The sequence below is a fragment of the Prionailurus bengalensis genome, chromosome E4 (assembly GCF_016509475.1).
Source record: "Prionailurus bengalensis isolate Pbe53 chromosome E4, Fcat_Pben_1.1_paternal_pri, whole genome shotgun sequence".
Lineage (NCBI taxonomy): Eukaryota > Metazoa > Chordata > Mammalia > Carnivora > Felidae > Prionailurus > Prionailurus bengalensis.
Window position 1 is genome coordinate 63,184,739 of NC_057360.1, and position 20,650 is coordinate 63,205,388.

General features: G+C 42.0%; 1 protein-coding gene and 1 non-coding gene across 3 annotated transcripts in view; one reads left to right on the forward strand and one right to left on the reverse strand.

Annotated features, from left to right (window-relative positions):
* The window catches only part of ATF6 (activating transcription factor 6), a 205,599-nt gene that overhangs the window by 178,702 nt on the left and 6,247 nt on the right, over nucleotides 1-20,650 (reverse strand). For both annotated transcript variants that reach the window (XM_043567583.1, XM_043567582.1), the window contains exons 3-7: nucleotides 15,344-15,420; nucleotides 11,958-12,045; nucleotides 9,904-10,004; nucleotides 6,829-6,958; nucleotides 5,105-5,308 (exon numbers count right to left, since the gene is read on the reverse strand). In XM_043567583.1, the coding sequence (XP_043423518.1) occupies nucleotides 5,105-5,308; nucleotides 6,829-6,958; nucleotides 9,904-10,004; nucleotides 11,958-12,045; nucleotides 15,344-15,420 (600 nt within the window). The remainder of the gene's footprint in view (nucleotides 1-5,104; nucleotides 5,309-6,828; nucleotides 6,959-9,903; nucleotides 10,005-11,957; nucleotides 12,046-15,343; nucleotides 15,421-20,650) is intronic.
* TRNAQ-UUG lies at nucleotides 12,791-12,875 on the forward strand. The gene has a single exon. It is a non-coding gene; the product is annotated as a tRNA-Gln (tRNA).

Below are 20,650 nucleotides of genomic sequence, written 5' to 3' on the forward strand. Positions count from 1 at the left end.
TAGCATTACATCCCAGATAAATTATTAAATTAGCACAAAAGATGTGAAAGTAATACGTACAATTTACTTGGACAAAAATGATCACTAAACATTTTTATCTTCTTTTCCCTTGGACTCCTTTTATGAAACAAAAACGTATAAAATAAGGAAATGACTCAGAAGCAGATATAAATATGCTTAGACCAAATGTGCAAATATAAAAATAAATTAAATAAATAGCATGTGACCAAATGTCAAGTTTTTTAGTAACACTTGTTAAGAAAACACAACACTCATTATTAACTCATCATTATGTAAAACTTCAACCAAGGGTTCCCACCCTGAATATAAGTATTTTTCTTTAACATCAAAAAGTATGGGGCAACTGGGTGGCTCAGTCGGTGAAGCATCCAACTTCAGTTCAGGTCACGATCTCCCAGCTCTTGGGTTCGAGCCCCGTGTCAGGCTCTGTGCTGACAGCTCAGAGCCTGGAGCCTGCTTCAGATTCTGCATCTCTCTCTGCCCCTCTCCCTCCCTCCCTCCCTCCCTCCCTCTCTCTCTCTCTCATACACACACAAAAGTAAATAAATACTAAAAAGAAAAAATTTTTTTAAAAAGTATCATGGCCACCCAAGATGGTCAGGGCTGTCCATTCAGTTTCCAGGGACTGAGAAAATACATGTTGAGAAAAGGCTATTAAGAACTTAGTAAAAATTTAAAATAAATCTATAGTTTATTACTCGGAACTATAGCCACAAAAATCTGAAAACCCGGAGTACAAAGATATATAAAACAAATTATTCAGTGTATAGAAAATGCCTGCCCCCTATATGGGTTTGCAGATGCCTTTTGCGCAATGCCCAAGGCTACCACTCCCACCACCCACACCTTAGGTCCACAGTTTGTAGGCTGGGAACCACTTGACCTAAAACCATACTTCGAGAAAGAGCATTATTAGAAGCAGTGTTCCACATCTTGTGAGTTTCAAAAGTACAATAAAAAGGTCCTGAAATGAAACACTGTTCGGTGAACTTTGGGATTATTCCAAAGACAAGAGGGGTAAGTGTAAAGCGTTAAGTCATTTCAAAGACAGGGATCATACTTCTAGTTCCAGCTAACACATGCAGGAGGCTTCGGGATATTTCTTCAACTCAGAAGAATAACCCAAGTCTGTCCTGTCTGTGGCCTAGCTGGCAGCATCCCCTTGCTGAGAGAACCACATCATGGAGTGAGGGAGACAGAGCACCACTGAGGCAAGGTCTGTGGACCGAATGTGGCTCCGAGTCCAACCAGGCCACCGCCGCCTCCTGTTTTCTGTAACGCACGTCAAGCCCTCTCATCCCAGGGTACACAACTATCCCCAAATCAGCTAGCATCTAAACCGAGGATCCTCTAAGTACTCCAGGCCTGCTTGGGTCTCAAGACTGAATGGGGAGAAATTTCTAATACAACGTGTTCAAGAAAAACTCAGAGTGACTTGCTAAACAGGGACCCGAAGGTGCTCACAGATCGTAAAATGTAATGCAAAGAACTGTTCTGGGCCTCAGTTAGCAGCTGAACATAGTGACGGCTGTTCCTAGCGTGGAAACGGTCCAAAAGGACATACCAAAAGGCTGTTTATCCCTTTCAGCCTGCTCAAAATCCTCTTAGGCATTACACGCAAATCCCCCTTAACAGAACATGGCTAGATTCAATGCTAAATGCTTCTATGTATGACTCATCGATTGTAATAGTTCTTTCTTGTCAATCTTCTTCAAAGGCTTCAAACTATGTATCCAGCATTGCTGAATGCCTACCTTGTCTAAAATAGGACAGCTATGCGACCTGGGGTAAATAATTTCTCTGTGTCTTAATTTTCTCCTCTGTGAAATGAAGATAATAATAGTCCCTATCCTCACAGAGCTGATGTAAGGATTCAACAAGATAATGCACTGAAACACTTATAACAGTGTCTGCCACACAGAAAGAACCTCAATGTTGGCTGTTATTAACTGCCATTTCTGTATAATAATAGCTTCCATGAAGGGTACTGCATGTATTATTAATTCATTAGTTCTCATAGTGGCTGCTATTTAACTGTTTACATAAATGTGTTAACTCCCAATTAGAATTGTTGAGATCAAGGGGCACATCTCTGCGTTCTTTTAGCGGCAACAAAGTAGTATGGTGACTAATTACAGGCCGTGAGCCAGACCCCCTGGGCCCAGGTTCTGACTCTACCTCTCCTGAGCAGAATGACCTGGGGCAAGTTATATCACTTCCATCGTCCGTTTCAATGACTAGCGCTATCATCCACTCAAAAAGCCCAAGACAGGGGGTGCTTGGGTGGCTCAATCGGTTGAGCGTCCGACTTCAGCCCACGTCATGATCTCGCAGTTCGTGGGTTCGAGCCCCGCATCGGGCTCTGCGCTGACAGCTCAGAGCCTGGAGCCTGCTTCGGATTCTGTGTCTCCCTCTCTCTCTGCGCCTCCCCTGCTTGCACTCTATCAAAAATGAATAAACATTAAAAAATTAAAAAAAAAAAAAAAAGCCCAAAACAGGATACATTCCGCTCTATCCTTCATTCCCCTTCCAAACCATCCAATCACCAAGCCTGTGATTCTGCACTTTTCCATACTCGCACTCTCTATCCTGGATCTCCATTCTCACTGATACAGCAGGCTTTCACCAGCCCTCACCTGCACTCCTCCTAACAGTCTTAGCGGACTTAGGGGCAGAAATTGTTCCAGGCAGACAGAACGGTCTGAGCCAAGAAACTAGGGAAAACATGAGAATTCAAGGGACAGCGGCCAGATTCATCAGGCTAGAAGAGGAAGTTGGGTTTATAAAAAGGAGTGATTATAATGTAAAGTTAGAAAACGAAACTAGAGCCAAACCATGGTGCGCTTAACTTCCAAGTGAGAGAATCTGAACTTAATCCTATAAGAATTACTTCTCTTTTAATAGTAAAATATTTACTGCTGATACTTATGTTGATTACCTGTAAAATGCCTTTCCTGTATTTCCCCTCTACCTATTTCAAATAAATGGAAGACATACTTAAATCTGTATGTTTTAATAATACCAACTCTCTAGACTGTACTACAAAAACAGACAAGCACCTTATATTAGCACCTGCTCCCCAAACGTAAGTACTATCTTCAGATAATGGGAAGGCACTGACATTCTGAATAATGTGTGATTCAGGTTTCTGAACCTGATAACCTGCTCAGAAAAGAACAGTTTGTCTTCTATCACTCAAGCATGATCTGCTAAGAGCAAATTCTTAGCAATACCCTTTGCTTTACACACTTGTCATAATAATGTCAAGTGTTGCTTTGTATACTAGTGTTTTAATACATTACAGGAACTATAACGAGGTTCTTCACAAGTTTAAATTCTTAGCCTTTGGGAAGATACAGACCCTTCTGAAATCCCGATAAAAGTTTTGGAGACTACTCCTTGAAAAATCCACATATACAATAAATCTTACATCTTATTTCAAGGAGTTCATGAACACTTTACATCCATTCACACACCACAAGCACACCCATTCTGTAGGACCACTATTTTTCCCACGATAAAGGCAGCAGTTCTGACCCTGCACTGAAAGCACAGGTATCTCAGGTTTGTCGGGGGGGGGGGGGGGGGGGGGGGGGTTGGTACAGATTGATGGATTTTTCACTGGCTTGTCCAGTCCCCACCTGGTTCTCCTCTTTGTCAATGTCCTATTGTTCACGACCTTGGAATAGAACAAAACTAACAAATTAACTAGAAATCAAATTTATGACCTTTGCTCTCATTAAAACTTGCTCTTCTTGCTCCAAAGAAGTGAATGAACAACCCAGAGCTGGGAACAGCGCCATAAAGACAAGTGTAACAATGGTGGTTTGTTTATAACCCATGCCCCATTAAGACCTAGTCCTAAATTCAGGGAAAGAACGATAAACAAGTTTTCCTTTACTCTTGTGTGCACATAGCAATATGAAGAGAGTGATAGGCAATCTGCCTAAGACATCTCCATGTGCAAATGATTCCTATATCTGCAGTTACCAAATCCTCAAACATGAACTTCTCTCAATAACTTCTTGCAATGCTAGATGTAATTCCTGCAGAATCAAGTATGTGAGGCCATCTGGTGGATAAAATATAGAAACACACACATTCTTAACTACATGAAGACAAGCATTCAGATTCTTGTCTTTTTTTCTTATTTTATTTTATTTTTTTTACATTTATTTATTTTTGATAGAGACAGAGGACAAGTGGGGGAGGGGCAGAGAGAGGAGAAGACACAGAATCCAAAGCAGGCTCCAGGCTCCAGGCTCCGAGCTGTCAGCACCGAGCCCGATGCGGGGCTCAAACTCACAAACCGTGAGATCACGACCTGAGCCGAAGTCCGACACCCAAGCGACTGAGCCACCCAGGCGCCCCCAGATTCCTTTCTAATGTCCCTACTCACAATCATGTTTACCAAACCATGTTGCCTCTGCAGAGACTAAGAGCCTGATCCTTTTGCCAAAACTCACCTATTAGACCTGTAATGTTATTTTACATGCTGACCTGTCTTAAAAACAAGAGTTCAGGGGTGTCTGGGTGGCTCAGTCGGTTAAGCATCTGACTTCATGATCTCATGGTTTGTGAGTTCAAGTCCCACATCGGGCTCTCTGCTGCCAGCGCAGAGCCTGATCTGGATCCTCTGTCCCTCTTTCTCTCTGTCCCTCCCCTGCTCGTGTGCACTTTCTTTTTCTGTCCCTCTCTCTCAAAAATAAACATTAAAAAAAAGTTTAAAACAAAAAACAAGAGTTCATAGACACAAAAACCTCAAGATGAAATGATACCAAGGAAGTTTCCCAGATCTTCTTCTTCATTACAAGTGGCTATACAAAATCACAAGCCTGACAGTTATTTTCCTAACTAAAACTGTAAGAAAAAAGACGTATCAAACATAACTCATCTGGAGAGCTATCTCCCTTGTTACGATAGGAACCACGTATTAGTTATCTCTGCGAATCCTCAAAACCAAGGACAATTCCTGGCACTCAGCGTGTGCTCAGAAATTATAACCCAAGATAAAACAAACGACATGACGCAACCTTAGTGCCCATCACTTAAACACACGCAACCTCAGATTCTACTCAGGTACCTTTAGCGGGTGCAGGATGTATGCTGATAATTGGTTGCTGCTTTGCCAATGGCATCAGTGTTGGCAGTGTCTGAATTATGATGGTTTTTGCTGGAACGCTGGAGTTTGTCTGAGTCTTGGGTGCTGCTGGAAGTATTAAAGGCTTGGGCTGAATTGAAGGTTTTGAAGTCATCTGAATTTTTTTCTTTGGAGTCATTCCATTTGCTGGAGAAAATCCAAACAAATCACAAATCAATCTGAAAGCAATTCCCAGAACACAGCTTCCATTATACACCTTTTTCTACACATTATCTTGACTTCTTAGTAAGTATCCTCAACTGGAGTTTAAGCATAGCCACTCTAGATCTTACTGGACTCAAGAAAGGTCCTTAATCTGAGGTCTTCCCCTTTTCTTTTCAGGTACAATTGATATATAACCTTATATTAATTTCAGGTGTACGACATGATTCGGTATTTGTATCATGTAATGATCATCACAGTAAGTCGAATTACCACGTTAGCACAGTTACAATTTTTAGGATGATAATTCTTTTTTTTTTCAACGTTTATTTATTTTTGGGACAGAGAGAGACAGAGTATGAACCGGGGAGGGGCAGAGAGAGAGGGAGACACAGAATCTGAAACAGGCTCCAGGCTCTGAGCCATCAGCCCAGAGCCCGACGCGGGGCTCGAACTCCCGGACCGCGAGATCGTGACCTGGCTGAAGTCGGACGCTCAACCGACTGCGCCACCCAGGCGCCCCAGGATGATAATCCTTAAGATGTAATCTCTTAGCAATTTTCTAATATGCAACACAGTATTATTAACTACAGTCACCATGCTATACACGACATCTCCATGACTTATTTATTTTATAAATAGCGAGAGGGGCGCCTGGGTGGCTGAGTTGGTTGAGCGACCAACCTCGGCTCGGGTCATGATCTCAGAGTTTGTGAGTTTGAGCCCCGCGTCGGGGTCTGTGCTGACAGCTCGGAGCCTGGAGCCTGCTTCAGATTGTTTCCCTCTCCCTCTCTCTCTCTCTACCCCTCCCCCCACTCATGCTCTGTCTCTATCTCAGAAATAAATAAACATTAAAAAAAAAAAATTAGGGGCGCCTGGGTGGCTCAGTCGGTTAAGTGGCCGACTTCGGCTCAGGTCACGATCTCGCAGTCTGTGAGTTTGAGCCCCGTGTCGGGCTCTGGGCTGACGGCTCAGAGCCTGGAGCCTGTTTCAGATTCTGTGTCTCCCTCTCTCTCTGCCCCTCCCACGTTCATGCTCTGTCTCTCTCTGTCTCAAAAATAAATAAACGTTAAAAAAAAAAATATATATATATATATATATAAGTAGTGAGATCTTCCTTTGTGACCAAGCTGCAGCGTTGGGAAGGGGATATATGAACTGGTAAAGGAGAACAGCTAAAATCACTGAATAAAGCCTAAAGATTAAGAGGTAATAAATGTCACAACTAAATGGCCCTCACAATCAATATCTAACCGAATCTTTGCATTCTCTCTTGAAAATGATGGGGCCTACTTCTACTTCAAAGCATTTTTCACCTATAAAGACAAAAGCACCAAAGAAGATGATCCCCTGCCTTTCCTCTCCACATTAACTAACCATAACAAACAAAACAGGTCCACTCTTTTAAAACCAAAAACCCAGCTTACTAAACATGAACTTAATCCAACGTTTTCTTTTTAAAAACGGAACCTAAGCTCAGTCCAAGTTAGGACATGGAGTCATACCAACTCTGCTCCTAGGGCCAATGCTGGGCTTATCTTCTTTCAGTGGCTCTGCTGAGGAGGGACTATGAGAGCTTTCACCGTACAAGGAAAGGGGAGACATCTGGGAAGCAGAAGACAAATCCAACTCCTCCTGTAGCAACATGAAACACAAACAGATTCATGCAGAAGCGTACAGTCCTTGAGCAGAAATTGCTTAGAGGGGCGAGATCCATACATAAGCAGATAAACGCTTCAGGACAACTTCAAGGCAAAGGTGTAATATATTTGAAACTTCGTATACTAAGTACTAAGAGTCTGGATAAATAAGCATTATCCATCAATCCTAGGGAAAAATAACCCGAACTGCAGAGTATTCTATGTTATTCCTCTCATATTAAAGATGGGAATCACTGATCTGCTTCTACGTTTCCTCCCACAAGCTTGGTATGTATTTGGTTCCTAGCTATACAAACATTTAGTATATGATAAGTCTATGGTGAAAATGCCAATATCCTTTTCCCCCAATCTCCTATTCAGTCTTACAAGAAACTCAAAACAAATAGTTCTTACTAATTTTTATTCTTTATTTATTAATGCCGTCTTTGTCCCACATGTTTTGAAAGAAAGACAAACACTGAAAGGAACAGGGCTATTTTATTTAATGGATGAATTGGTAATACAGAGATGTACAAAGATAACATTTTCCAAGTCTTAACATTTAGCGGATCTGTCTCATTTTGTTGGCATACGGAAATTTAACATAGGATAAAAGTAGCATTTCTATTTTGAGAGAAAAAGATGTTACATATAATAATAGAATAGACATACATAAATACATCATACCATCTTCAAAATACTCTGTAAGAGTATTAAAAGGAAAATTGACAGGGGCGCCTGGGTGCCTCAGCAGGTTGAGCACCTGACTTGATTTCGGCTTGGGTCATGATTTCACGGTTCGTGGGTTCGAGCTCCGCACTGGGCTCTACACTGGAGGCGTGGAGTCTGCTTGGGATATTCCCTCTCTCTCTCTCTCAAAAATAAATAAATAAACTTAAAAAAATATTTTTTTTTAATTAAGAGAATATTCGTTTACTCTAAGCATAACATAGGCTCCCTTAATTTAAAACAACAACAACAACAAAAACCCAGAAGCCATAAAGGAAGAAGAAAGAAATTTGAACAAACAGTAATTAAAATATTTTATAATAAAAAATAGACCAGGGGCGCCTGGGGGGCTCAGTCCGTTGAGTGCCTGACTTCGGCTCGGGTCATGATCTCCCAGTTTGTGGGTTCGAGCCCCACATCGGGCTCTGTGCTGACAGCTCGGAGCCTGGAGCCTGTTTCAGATTCTGTGTCTCCCTCTCTCTCTGCCCCTCCCCCACTCGCACTCCCTCTGTCTCAAAAATAAATAAACATTAAAAAAAAATTTTTTTTAATAAATAGATAATAAAAAAAAAAAAATAGACCATAAGTAAAGTTAAAAGATAAATACTGGGGCACATATCTGCCCAAGATAGACAAGGACAGGAACAGCCACTTCAATGAAAAAAATGCAAATGGCAGCTAAAGGCACGTTTTTTTTTAAAAATCTTTTTTGTTGTTTTGTTATTTTTCGATCAGAAGAAAAGAAGTTAAAATGACCTGGAGAAAATAGGGGAGAAATGGTCATTCCCAGTCATGCCGGTGAGAATGAGATCTGTGTCGCTCACTGATCCTCAACAACTACTCAGCCCCAGCCACACACTGGGCTCTATGAACCTTACAGTACTTCAGAGTGTATCTGGGAGAAACCAAAGAGTACAAGATAACAACACAAGAGGATACGATTATCTTCATGGCCTTAGATGCTTAAAAGGTTATCGCATAACATTCAGCAAGTATTCCTCATAAAAGTCCTAAAACACAAGAATTAGAGGGATACTTTCTTAACATCAAAAAAAACCAAAAAAACAAAAAAACAAAAACTATGGGGCACCTGGGGGGCTCAGTCGGCTGAGTGTCGGACTTCGGCTCAGGTTATGATCTCACGGTTTTTTGAGTTCGAGCCCCACGTCGGGCTCTGTGCTAACAGCTCAGAGCCTGGAGCCTGCTTCGGATTCTGTGTCTCCCTCTGTCTGCCCCTCACCTGCTTGATTGCTCGCTCTCTATCTTTCTCTCTCAAAAATAAAACATTAAAAAAAAATTAAAAAAAAAAATCCATTCTAGGTTCTATGACCAAAGCATTACAAAAACAGACCATCTTAGAGCCTTCCCTGTCCTCAAAGAATGTATATTCTAACAGGCAGGAGAGAGGGCACCAGGGAGAAAAGACAGTAAGCCAATAAACAAACAAAAAAAAAATACTGGATACTGGTAAAGTGCAAAGAAAATGAAATCATGAAGGCAAGAACATAGGGGAAGGAGGGCAAAACCAAAGAGACAAAGAATTTATTGCCCTCCCAAGGCCCTTCCTCGAGACTCCATTCCCTCAGGATTAAAGGAGATAATAAGATTCACAGTAGCATTTAATAAATGTTAACTGCCTCTTCCACATGCAGAATTCCCAGACAGCATTATAATCAAAATCACTGTAAAATCACCATAAAAGGGGGCGCCTGGGGTGGCTCAGTCGGTTAAGCGTCTGACTTCAGCTTAGGTCATGATCTCGCGGTGTGTGAGTTCGAGCCCCGCGTCAGGCTCTGTGCTGACAGCTCAGAGCCTGAAGCCTGCTTCAGATTCTGTGTCTCCCTCTCTCTGCCCCTCCCCCACTTGCACTCTGTCTCTGTCTCTCAAAAATAAATTTTATTTTATTTATTTTTTTTTTTTTTAATTTTTTTTTTTCAACGTTTATTTATTTTTGGGACAGAGAGAGACAGAGCATGAACGGGGGAGGGGCAGAGAGAGAGGGAGACACAGAATTGGAAACAGGCTCCAGGCTCTGAGCCATCAGCCCAGAGCCTGATGCGGGGCTCGAACTCACGGACCGCGAGATCGTGACCTGGCTGAAGTCGGACGCTTAACCAACTGCGCCACCCAGGCGCCCCTCTCAAAAATAAATTTTTAAAAAACTTCAAAAAAATTTTTTTAAAAAATCACAGTAAAAGACTGTCTACTTACAGGAACGTGCTGGGTTGAAGAACAAGAGTCCACGGACTGAGGAGAGGAGACTGAACAACTCGAAGAGGCTGGAGAAGGTGGCTGAGGCTCTGCCTTAATGCCTTTAACGGAGAAACATGGAGTAAAAATTTTCCCGCTGCACCATACAAACTCAGAATACAGTTAGGAGGAAAGAAGGTAAAATCTACTCTTAAAATCCAATCACATTGAAGCTAAGGTCACCAAAACACATCATCGAATGTAAATTCAAGATGCAGAAAACAGTGAATCGAGTAGGCTACCATTTGTATAATAAATGATATACGTGCATATGTATGTATCTTCCCTCAGGTGCACTAGTTCTCTGGAAGGATAAACATGAACACATCGGTAACTGTGGTTGTCTCTGGGGAGAACGAGCTGGCTGAGGAACGGCAGCTGAAGGAGACATCTTTCTACCATACAGACTTGTCAGACCTTCGGAATATTATACCATATGCAAAACATTACAGGTTCGTCCAAAAATCACTTTTCGAAGTATAGGAAATCGGCCACAAGTATTTTGGAAAACACTCGTGGCAGTACGATTAAATGGCACATACTGTTCACATCTTTCGAGCAACTACAGCCGAGGCCACGTTCCTGGGTGTCAAGTCTGCGACAGGGTGGGAATGAGAGAGGGCACATCCCTGCAACAGACTGCACCGTCCAGAGTTAGCTGCAAAATCTCTACCATCCCTCCTAATCTGTAATGTGATCTTGCCCTTCCCCAGTGAGAAGCAGCATCTGTTTCCCTCCGTTTGAAGCAAGGGGGTCTTAGGACTCCTTCCATCAACAGAGTATAGAAGTCACGCTCCATGGATTCCAAGGCCGGGAGACGTTAGGCAAACGCAGCTTCTACTCTGCGTGCTGGAACACTTAGATCGGAGCCTCTGAAGGCTGGCTGCGTGAGACCACCAAGCTGAGAGCAAGCTCAGCCGCACAGAAAGACCAGGTGCAGGTGCTCTGACACTCCTGGGCATCAAGCCATTCGGGCCAGGCAAGAGATAACGTGAGTGAAGAGATATTAAGGTAATTCTAGCCCCCAACTTTCACGCTACTCCAGCCTTTCAATCTTCCCAGTTGCGGTCTGGACATCACACGGCGGAAAAAAGCCACCCTTGGCGTACCCTGTCCTGACTCACTGATCCTGGGAGCATAATAAAACGGTTGTTGTTTTAAGCCACAAAGTTCTAGAGTAGTTTGCTACCTGACAATAGTAACCAGAACACCGGCCTTGGGTGGCCCATATTCTTTGAGGGAAGACAGGTATTGAGCAAGACACAGGAATATATAAAATGAGGGACTGGGACATGCAGGGGTGGGGAGGACTGCAATTTGGATGGGAGGATGTGCGGGTGACTGACTGACTCACTATCTCTCCGCGCTAAGTCTACCTCCTATTTATAGTCTGCGACGCACATTATTAAGACATGTCCCAGCTGGCTCCCTTTTAGGCCCCATCAGTGGGAGATACCCGAAGGACGCTAAAGGGAAGAGAGGGGAGAAGGGGGTTTCTTCCTCCTCCCGTCAGCTTCATCCCAGAAGTGACCGTTTCCTCCGGGTCCCAGCCTCTCTGAGCACATCCCAAACGTACTTTCACAGGGTTCTTTAAAGATACTAGCATCAGCCAGGGGGGGTGCCCCTTCCACAGAAGCATGTGTATCAGACGCATGGGACCCCTACACCAACTTCCCAAGTTCGGGTAACCCCAAGCTTCTTCTCTTTGATTCCCTAAATTCTGTCTGGTTCTCAGAGAGGCTAACCTCTTACAGAGATATTGTATATAATCCAAAATCAAGATTTTGGGTATGAATTCTCAATTCATTATGTGACTAAAACATAACATGAAATTCTTTATATCCGTTCTGGCAAGAAACTTATATGTGCCCTGCCACATCAAAAGTAGAATATATAGTCCCTGGAATTTTTGACCCATCAAAGTAGCCCAGTAACCCCACCTAGTATTGACTGTTACCAAACTACAAAATAAAATGGATCTGTTTAAAATATTTACCAGTGAAATACACCATTACCTGTATAGAACTGGTTGTTGATGTCCAAAATGCCTGTCTCCCAAGGCATCAAATCCAAGTCAAAATCAAGAGTATCAAAATTATTTTCCTGTAGGTTTCAGGAAAAGGATATCAGCAAAAGGATATTAGAAGAATAAAAAGATCTAGAAATCAAACCTCAGACACAATTGGCCATAAATAATATAACTGCTACTACCCAACTTCATAACGAGACTTCAGCTGAATCTTCAATTATATCAAATATTAAAATGGTTATGTAAGCAAGAAGAGATCCACAGAAAAATGGACAATTTTCTTTTTTCTACTATACAGTACCTTTTCAAACTTCTAAAATAAAATTTCTAATTTTTTTTTTAATCCTAGAAGATAAAACTAGGTTTCTCAAAATAGAAGTCAATACACTTCTTAGAGGGACTCTTAAAGTTTTTTTTTTTTCATTCAGATGACAATGTTTCTTACTTAAATATAAGCATATTCTGGATCATCTGAATAGCCATCTTATATTATTATACATAAAGAACTGTCACATGATTTCAGAGCCCTCACAGGTGTTTGAGATCAAGACAGTACTATTATCTTAAGTGTCTAGGGTTATGGAGACAAAAACAGAAGTAAGCAATATATAAATAGTACTACAAAGTTCAAGGCAGTTAATATTAACTTAATGTGACAGATAATAAAACCGCAACAGTAAAGAAAGCCTCAGGCAAAAAATAAAGATTAATCTCTTAATTATTAACAACCATTTGGCAACAATTTCTAAAATCATAGTATTTCACAACGTCTACTTTGTGGTTTATTTTTATTGAGAACAAAAGGAGAGAAGGTGGGGTGCCTGGCTGGCTCAGTTGGTTGAGCATCTGACTTTGGCTCAGGTCATGATCTCCCGGTTCATGGGTTCGAGCCCCACGTTGGGCTCTGTGCTGACAGCTCAGGGCCTGGAGCCTGCTTTGGATTCTGTGTCTCCCTCTCTCTGCCCCACCCCGCTCACGTTGTCTCTCTCTCTCGCTCTCTCTCTCTCAAAAATGAGTAAACGTTAAAAAAAACAAATTTTTTTTTAAAAAAGAGAGAAGGAAAACAGTTTTATCACACTGCCCTTAACTAAGTGAATATTGGTGCAAGTTATATAAAAAGAATGTATGGAAGTTCATGTGAAAAGAAAGAAAAAGCTACTTAAGTCATGAAACAATCATTTTTTAAATCAATCCCCTTTGCTTTTTTCTCTTATTTGAATCTACACATCATGAAACTAAGCAACCTCATACTTTCAGCAACCAAAAACATCCTTAAACTTTGTTGGCATAAGTAAATTAAACAACAAAGCCTACCTGAGTGCTACAGTAGTTTTTAAACATATAATAGTTTTTAAACATATAATAGTGGACGTGACCTACTTCGGAGATGCTTCTCTCAGTCTTCAGCCAAAAAAGTCAAATACTTTTTACAGCCTAAGAATTCTATCTGGTTGCAAACTTAACAGGCCTATTTTATGTAAAGTGAAACATATCTATACCTCTCTATTCTGGCTTTTCAATGACTTCTCATGGAAAAATCTACTAATGTGTGAAAGAAAAATGACACAATTTTAAAGGTAGAAAGGGCCCTCAGAAACCATCTAATCCAACCCCTTCACATGATACTAGAAATACCATGGAACTGAAAGACTGAATGCCTTGTGGAAGGTAAGAATGGTATAAAATGAGAACCATATATCCCTGAACCTTTCAAATTTACGACAGTGTTTCTTGATGGTTTTAGCTGTAGAGGCTGTAAAAGAATATCAGTTGCTTTGGCAACCGCCCAATATTTAAAGCCAATTTAGGGGCTCCTGGGTGGCTCAGTCAGTTGGGTGACCAACTCTTGATTTAGGCTCAGGTGATGATCTCACAGTTCATGAGTTCAAGCCCCACGTCGGGGTCTGCACTGACAGCATGAAGCCTGCTTGGGATTCTTTCTCCCTCTCCCTCTCTCTGCCCATCCCCCTCTTGCTCTGTCTCAAAAATAAATAAATTTTTAAAAACAAATAAAGCCAATGTAATCAAGAGACCAAATTCTAATTTTTTTTAATGTTTATTTATCTTCAAGAGAGAGAGAAAGGATCTGAAGCAGGCTCTGTGCTGACAGCAGAAAGCCCAATATGAGGCTTGAACTCACGAGCTGTGAGATCATGACCTGAGCTGAAGTCAGATGCTTAACCAACTGAGCCACCAAGGCACCACCAAGAGACCACATTCTAAAACACCTCACAAAGTAAGCAAAGCCATTAAAATTTCATGTACTGAGGGCACATTGGAATTCTCTCTCCCCTTCTTTCTGCCCCTCCCTGACTCATGCTCTCTCTCTCAAAATAAATAGCTTAAAAAAAAGTTCACATACTGATTTTTAAAAATCTATCCTGGGGGCACCTGGGTGGCTCGGTCAGTTAAGCGTCTGACTTAAGCGTGAGCACGAGCTCACGGTTCATGAGTTCGAGCCCCACACCGGCTCTGTGCTAACAGCTCAGAGCCTGGAGCCTGCTTCAGATTCTGTGTCTCCTCTCTCTCTCTGCCCCTCCCCTACTCACACTCTGTGTCTCTCTCTCTCTCTCTCTCTCTCTCTCTCTCTCAAAAAAAAACAAAAAAAAAATTGTTTTAATCAATTCTATATCCTACTCTCTTCTACTTATTCATACTAAAACAACTGCTAAATTATTCTTTGAGAAATGTCTGAGAAACTCACTAAGTAAGCACTACGTATTTTTATACTCAGGTTAATAAGGGCTTAAAACGTAAGTAACAAATCTCCAACCTCACTGATGTACATATAAAATCACTCTGTTCACTTTCCAAGTGAACAGCACCTCATCCACTAAAGAATAAGACAAAATAAGAGCTCCATGGGCCAACGTACTATGTATGAACACAAAAAAGACAAAAAAAAAAATACTTTTGAGGATTCAACGTGCTCTGATAGCTTTTATACAGACTTCTAAGGATGTGTCTGAGTTTGAGAGCTTTCTACACTAAGGATACATAACTTTTAAAAAGGAAGTTAGTAAGTTCTACTTGAGTGGACCCACGACTCACGTACACCCTTTAACATCATCATTTCCCTTATGCAGCAAAGTATCTATAGAAGCCAAAAAGTAGGCAGTGAACTGACTTTTCCAAGTCACCCAACCCTGGGGCCAAAGTAAACTTAGAACACAGGTCTTCTCACGCCAAGATCGATGCAATTTCTACAATCCTGAATTTACTGAGTAAAAAATGGCTGCTGATTTTCGTACTTAACACTAAGTTATTTAAACTTTAAATCACTGGCCTAAACCTGTCATCCCGAAACCATCTTGCAGTGATTAAAGATTAAATATCACGTTACTCAGTCATTCCCCTCTAGTGAATACTTACGTAAGTTTCCTTTGTCGCGTCCAACTGCAGGCCATCAGTGTCTGTGAAATAGCCAAATTCAGCAAACAGAGTAGAATCTTCGCACAAAAGAATAGAGATTAACTGTCAGTTCAACGTTTCAACAAAAGAACTAAGCGCTGTAACCCAGCTCTGTTGGGGTCCTCATCAGCCATTACTATTACTGATAAACTCTAGCCGTGTGAATGACAACCAATTCAAAGCTGTTTCCAATTTATGTGTTGTTCCCGCATAATTATCATCTTGCGATCGAAGTCCTTACACCAGGGATTAACAAGTTTTATGTCGGGTCACAATGGACTAAATGGTAGTAACTTTCTGGAACATTACTAACACGAATTCTGAGGCCACAGCTGGACTCAGCATGAAAATGCACTGTGGCTGATCAGCAGCGACGGTAAGAGAGGACTACGGCAGCGTATGTACTATGTATTTGTCATCCAAGCCTTAAGTGGCGGGGGCAACCAACTTTCTATCTAAACAATCAAGGACTCACTTGTCTAAACCATTAAATTTATTTCAGCAAATCTAACTAATTCTAATTTCCTAGTAAGATTTCATCATAGGGGCGCCTGTCTGATTCAGTCAGTGGAGCATGTGACTCTTGCTCTTGGGGTCATGAGTTCAAGCCCCATATGGGGCGTAGAGATTACTTAAAAACAAAATCTTTTTTTAAAAGACTGCAATAAATTTAAAAAAAAAAAAGATTTCATTATAAGCCAAGCAACTTATGGACATAGAAAATATTCTTCAATACACGAAGTTGCAACTTCTTATAGACAAAGGTCAAGGCGCTGACAAGGCCAAAGGCAGCTGATTACCACACAACCTGTCAAGTGTCCACTTTCTCTAACATTTTTGGAATCTCAAGAACTTCAGTTTTCCAAATCGCAGTTTGCTTTTATACCCCCTAGGGGGCGCCTGGGTGGCTCAGTTAGTTAAGTGTTCAACTTTTGATTTCAGCTCAGGTCATGATCTCACGGTTCATGGGATACAGCGCCGCATCGGGCTCTGTGATGAGAGCTTGGGATTCTCTTTTCTCCCTCTTTCCCTCCTCTGCTTGCATGCTCCCTCTCTCACTCTCTCTCTCTCTCATTATAAATAAACTGAAAAAATTCAAAACAAAAACAAACTTATCCTCCCCAGTATCATGCCACTGAAACTGCTCTGGGGATTTCCTCACTTATAACATGTACAGGAGCAACACTGCCCATCTGTCATTAACTCGGCCAATGACACAATCGTTTCACCAACCTACACCCAAATAATGCCTAGCAACAAATTTTGTGTGTAGTGATAGTGAAAGGTTATTCACACAACTCTCACAAAAGGACTGCCTCGCACTCAGCGGCAGAGCCGCAAACACAGAAGTAGGTAACTGTGGCCGTGAGCCTTACACGGCGCTTGAAACCCTGGAAAGAGTCCTCTCTACCTGCCGTCTCTCATTTTCCTCTCCCACTCTTTCTGGAGGCTACATTAACCAAGCTCCTCTCCCACACACAAATGGTTATTAACGTCACCAATGATCTCCATATTGCTAAATTCAACGGCAGGTTTAAGGTCATCGTCTTGACCTATCGGCAACATTTGACAGAGTTGATGCTTTCATATTAACTGAAACATCTGCTTCACTTGGCTTCCAAATCACCACAATCACCTGGTTTTCCTTCCACTTCACTGCTTGACCCTACCTTGCGGGTTCCTCCTCATCTCCTAGTGTGAAATTGTCCCTGGGGGCTTAGCATAAACTCTTCCATCTATTCCGCTCCCTCTGTGATCTCAGCTGAGTTCACGGCTTTAAACAGCGTCTCCATGCCAAGGATTCCCAAATATACATGTCCAGCCCATACGTCAAGATGCATGTACACACACAATACACCTCTTGGGTCATCTCCTCTTGGAGGTCTCAAACTTAGCACATCCAAGACTTAGTTCCTGATCACCACCACCACCACCCCCCGCCAAATCCCCCATTGCTTTGTCCTCATCTCAGTCAACGACAATTCAATTCTCCTGGGAGCTCAAGTCAAAAACCCTGCTCGGAGTCACTGTTCAGCTTCTCTTCTTCACTCTCCATATTCAAACCGCCAGCAACTCCCATCAGTTCTGTCTTAAAACTGTATACCCATAATCTGGCTTCCTACCTTTCCTTCCCATTCTTCCTTCCCCTCCCATCTTTCCTCTTCTTCTGTACCCTTCCCAACACTGAGATATCAGCTTCTGAGGAAGCAGGGCAACGAACGTGATGGGGCTCTACGTGTCATCATCTGTGGCAACGTGCCCAGCGTCCAAGGAAATGGGATGGTGTGACAGAGGGGGCGGCCCAGTGTCGGTGGCAGCATGCTGGGGCTGCCAAGGAAATGGGGCAGGAGGTGGGAGAACAAAGAGGCAGATGGAAGAGGCAGCCTGAGTGTTTAAGAGAATGACGACACTGAACAAATACCTTCATCACCTGAACAAGTGATCGAATACATCTAAAATAACCAGGGCCAGGTTTCTCACTATCTAAGAAACAATTCACAAACATGGAAAGGAAAGAGCCTTAAAGAACCCTAAGATGTTGGACTGGCAGGGGAAGTATTAGTATGAACCCATGTCTAAAACATCTATGTACACAGAAGACTTGCAGATGTTTTTATACGTGTGTGTGCGCGCGCGCACATACACACACATTTCCTAGTTCTGTGGGCTGAAAGTCAGAACAGTGATATCTCAGTAGCAATGAACATACTGTGTGCTCAGATCTTGGATGCTAAATGCCATCCTCCACTAAATGGAAGTCCACTAAAGGGCTCCTTGGAGAAATGGCTGATGCCAAAGCTGAAGCAGGGAAAGTGCAAGATAAGAATGGAAGATGCTGTGATGCCAGAAAATAAGGAAACTCTCAGAGAATGATTGGAGTAAGTCAAAAGAGTAAAAGAGCTAATACGAATGGACTCCCGCTGGTCAAACTGGGGAAAATGTGAGCACCAAAATAAAAAGGGAGTATCAGATTTTAACCCACTGAATCAAAGAGAGGAGTCATAATGAAATAAATACATATATATACACGCATACATACCTAGAGAAAGTCCTTACTTACACTGCAATGTCAATTAGTAAATGCAGACAAAACCACCATTTGGCTGACACAGGCAGGGACTAGGGCTGGCAGGTGGAGGTTTAACAAGGAAAAGGAGATTGGTGTCACGGCTGATTAGCTCCCCCAAAACAGCAATCAAATACAAAAGGGAAAGGGGTGCCTGGGTGGCGCAGTCGGTTAAGTGGCCGACTTCAGCCAGGTCACGATCTCGCGGTCTGTGAGTTCGAGCCCCGCGTCGGGCTCTGGGCTGACGGCTCGGAGCCTGGAGCCTGTTTCTGATTCTGTGTCTCCCTCTCTCTCTGCCCCTCGCCCATTCATGCTCTGTCTCTCTCTGTCCCAGAGGTGAATAAACGTTGAAAAAAAAATTAAAAAAAAAAAAAAAAAATACAAAAGGGAAAGTAGTGACTTTGCAGCGGTGAAACCCGGCAGACACCAACTTGACCATGTGATCAAGGAGACCTTCGCCTTGGGACAAGTCAACATGGTGGGCCTCCAAATGTGATTCACTGAGAAGAGCACAGCATCACTCTCCCGGCATTCCTGCCATGGGTGCATGACCTGATTCTGGTGATGAGGAACGGCGGACAGACCCAGGTTTAGAGTCCTCTTAGAGAACAGAAAACCTGTAGTCTTTAAGACTGTCAAGGACACAAGAGACAGAAAAAGGCTAAAAAACCATTATGGACTGGAGGACATTAAGGAGACCTGACAAGTAAAAGTGATGTGTGTTTACAGGTAGGATCCCAGTCAAGAAAGGAAAAAGCCATTATTAAGACAGACGGCAGGGTGCCTGTGTGGCTCAGTTGGTTAAGCGTCTGACTTTGGCTCAGGTCAGGATCTCACGGTTCGTGGGTTCGAGCCCTGCATTGGGCTCTGTCCTGAGAGTTCAGAGCCTGCCACCTGCTTCGGATTCTGGGTCTCCCCGCCTCTCTCTCTCTCTGCCCCTCTCCCACTTGTGCATGCTCTCTCTCTCTCTCTCAAAAATAAATAAACATTAAAAAAAATTTTTTTTAAAAGACAGATGGCAAAATCTGAATGGCGTCCATGAGATGGATGATAATGTGGCAATGTTTATTTCCTGACTGGAAGGAGTACGTGGTAGTAATACAGGAGGTATATCCTTGTTTTGCGAGGAGGGGATACACACTGTAGCCTTTAAAGATAATGGGTCAACACATCTCTCTCTCTTTCTTTCTAGGGAAAGAAATGGGGCAAACACAGTAAAATTTAACAGAGTCTGTGTGAAGGGCATGCAAAAGTTCTTTGTACTGTTTTTACAATTTTTCTTTAAGTTTGAAACTATCTGAAAACTAAAATCTAAAAAAATACGTGTGTATTCAGAAGTATACGTAAGTATATTTGTATATCTTATGTACATTTATCTTATGTATATTTATGTAATATATTATTTGTATACTTATGTGTTCATAAATATATACAAGTATATTTGTACATACGTAAGTATATTTGCACATCTCCATAATCCAACCACTCCCATACCTGCACGCTACCACAATTCACCTGCATTGCTGTAACAGCCTCCAAATGGTCTCCCTGCTTCCGCCCTGGCCCCACCCTTCAGGCCATTCTCAACAGCACAGCTAAAGCGAGATTAAAAACAGGATATTACTGGGAATCCGGAGTTTTACAGAAGAAAAGAAATACAAGTGTATAACGTAAGAAGGTGAGCAAGAACCCTGTGGTACTGGCTTTGAACTGTGGGTATTGGTACGAATCCATGCTGTTTAAAAAAAAATACCTGTTTCCTTGTTCTTAGGAGGTACATGATGAAGTGTTTATGAGTTTCATATTATCTGTAGCCTACTTTCAGATGATGAAAGAAGAGGGAAGTGTGGGTAATAAAGAATGTTCACAGTTGGTAAATCTAGATAAGGGAAATACAAGGCCTCACTAGAGCAACCTTTTAATTTTCTGTAGTTTTTGAACAAAAACTTTTCTGTGGTTTAAAAAAAAAATGTTGCAAGTAGGGTGATAAATACATTCGTATACCTACAGAATATCCCTGTAGTATCCCTAAGAAAGTGCTGGTCACCTCTAAGGAATCTCTAAAATCCACTGCCCATTCCTACATCCTTTTCACCAATCCCACACGACCAGCAGTTAGATGTCCCTTCACAGTAGTAAACTATGGTAGCTATGACCTCGACTTTGACCTCTTAGGTATTCATTTACTTCTTGTAAGTTTA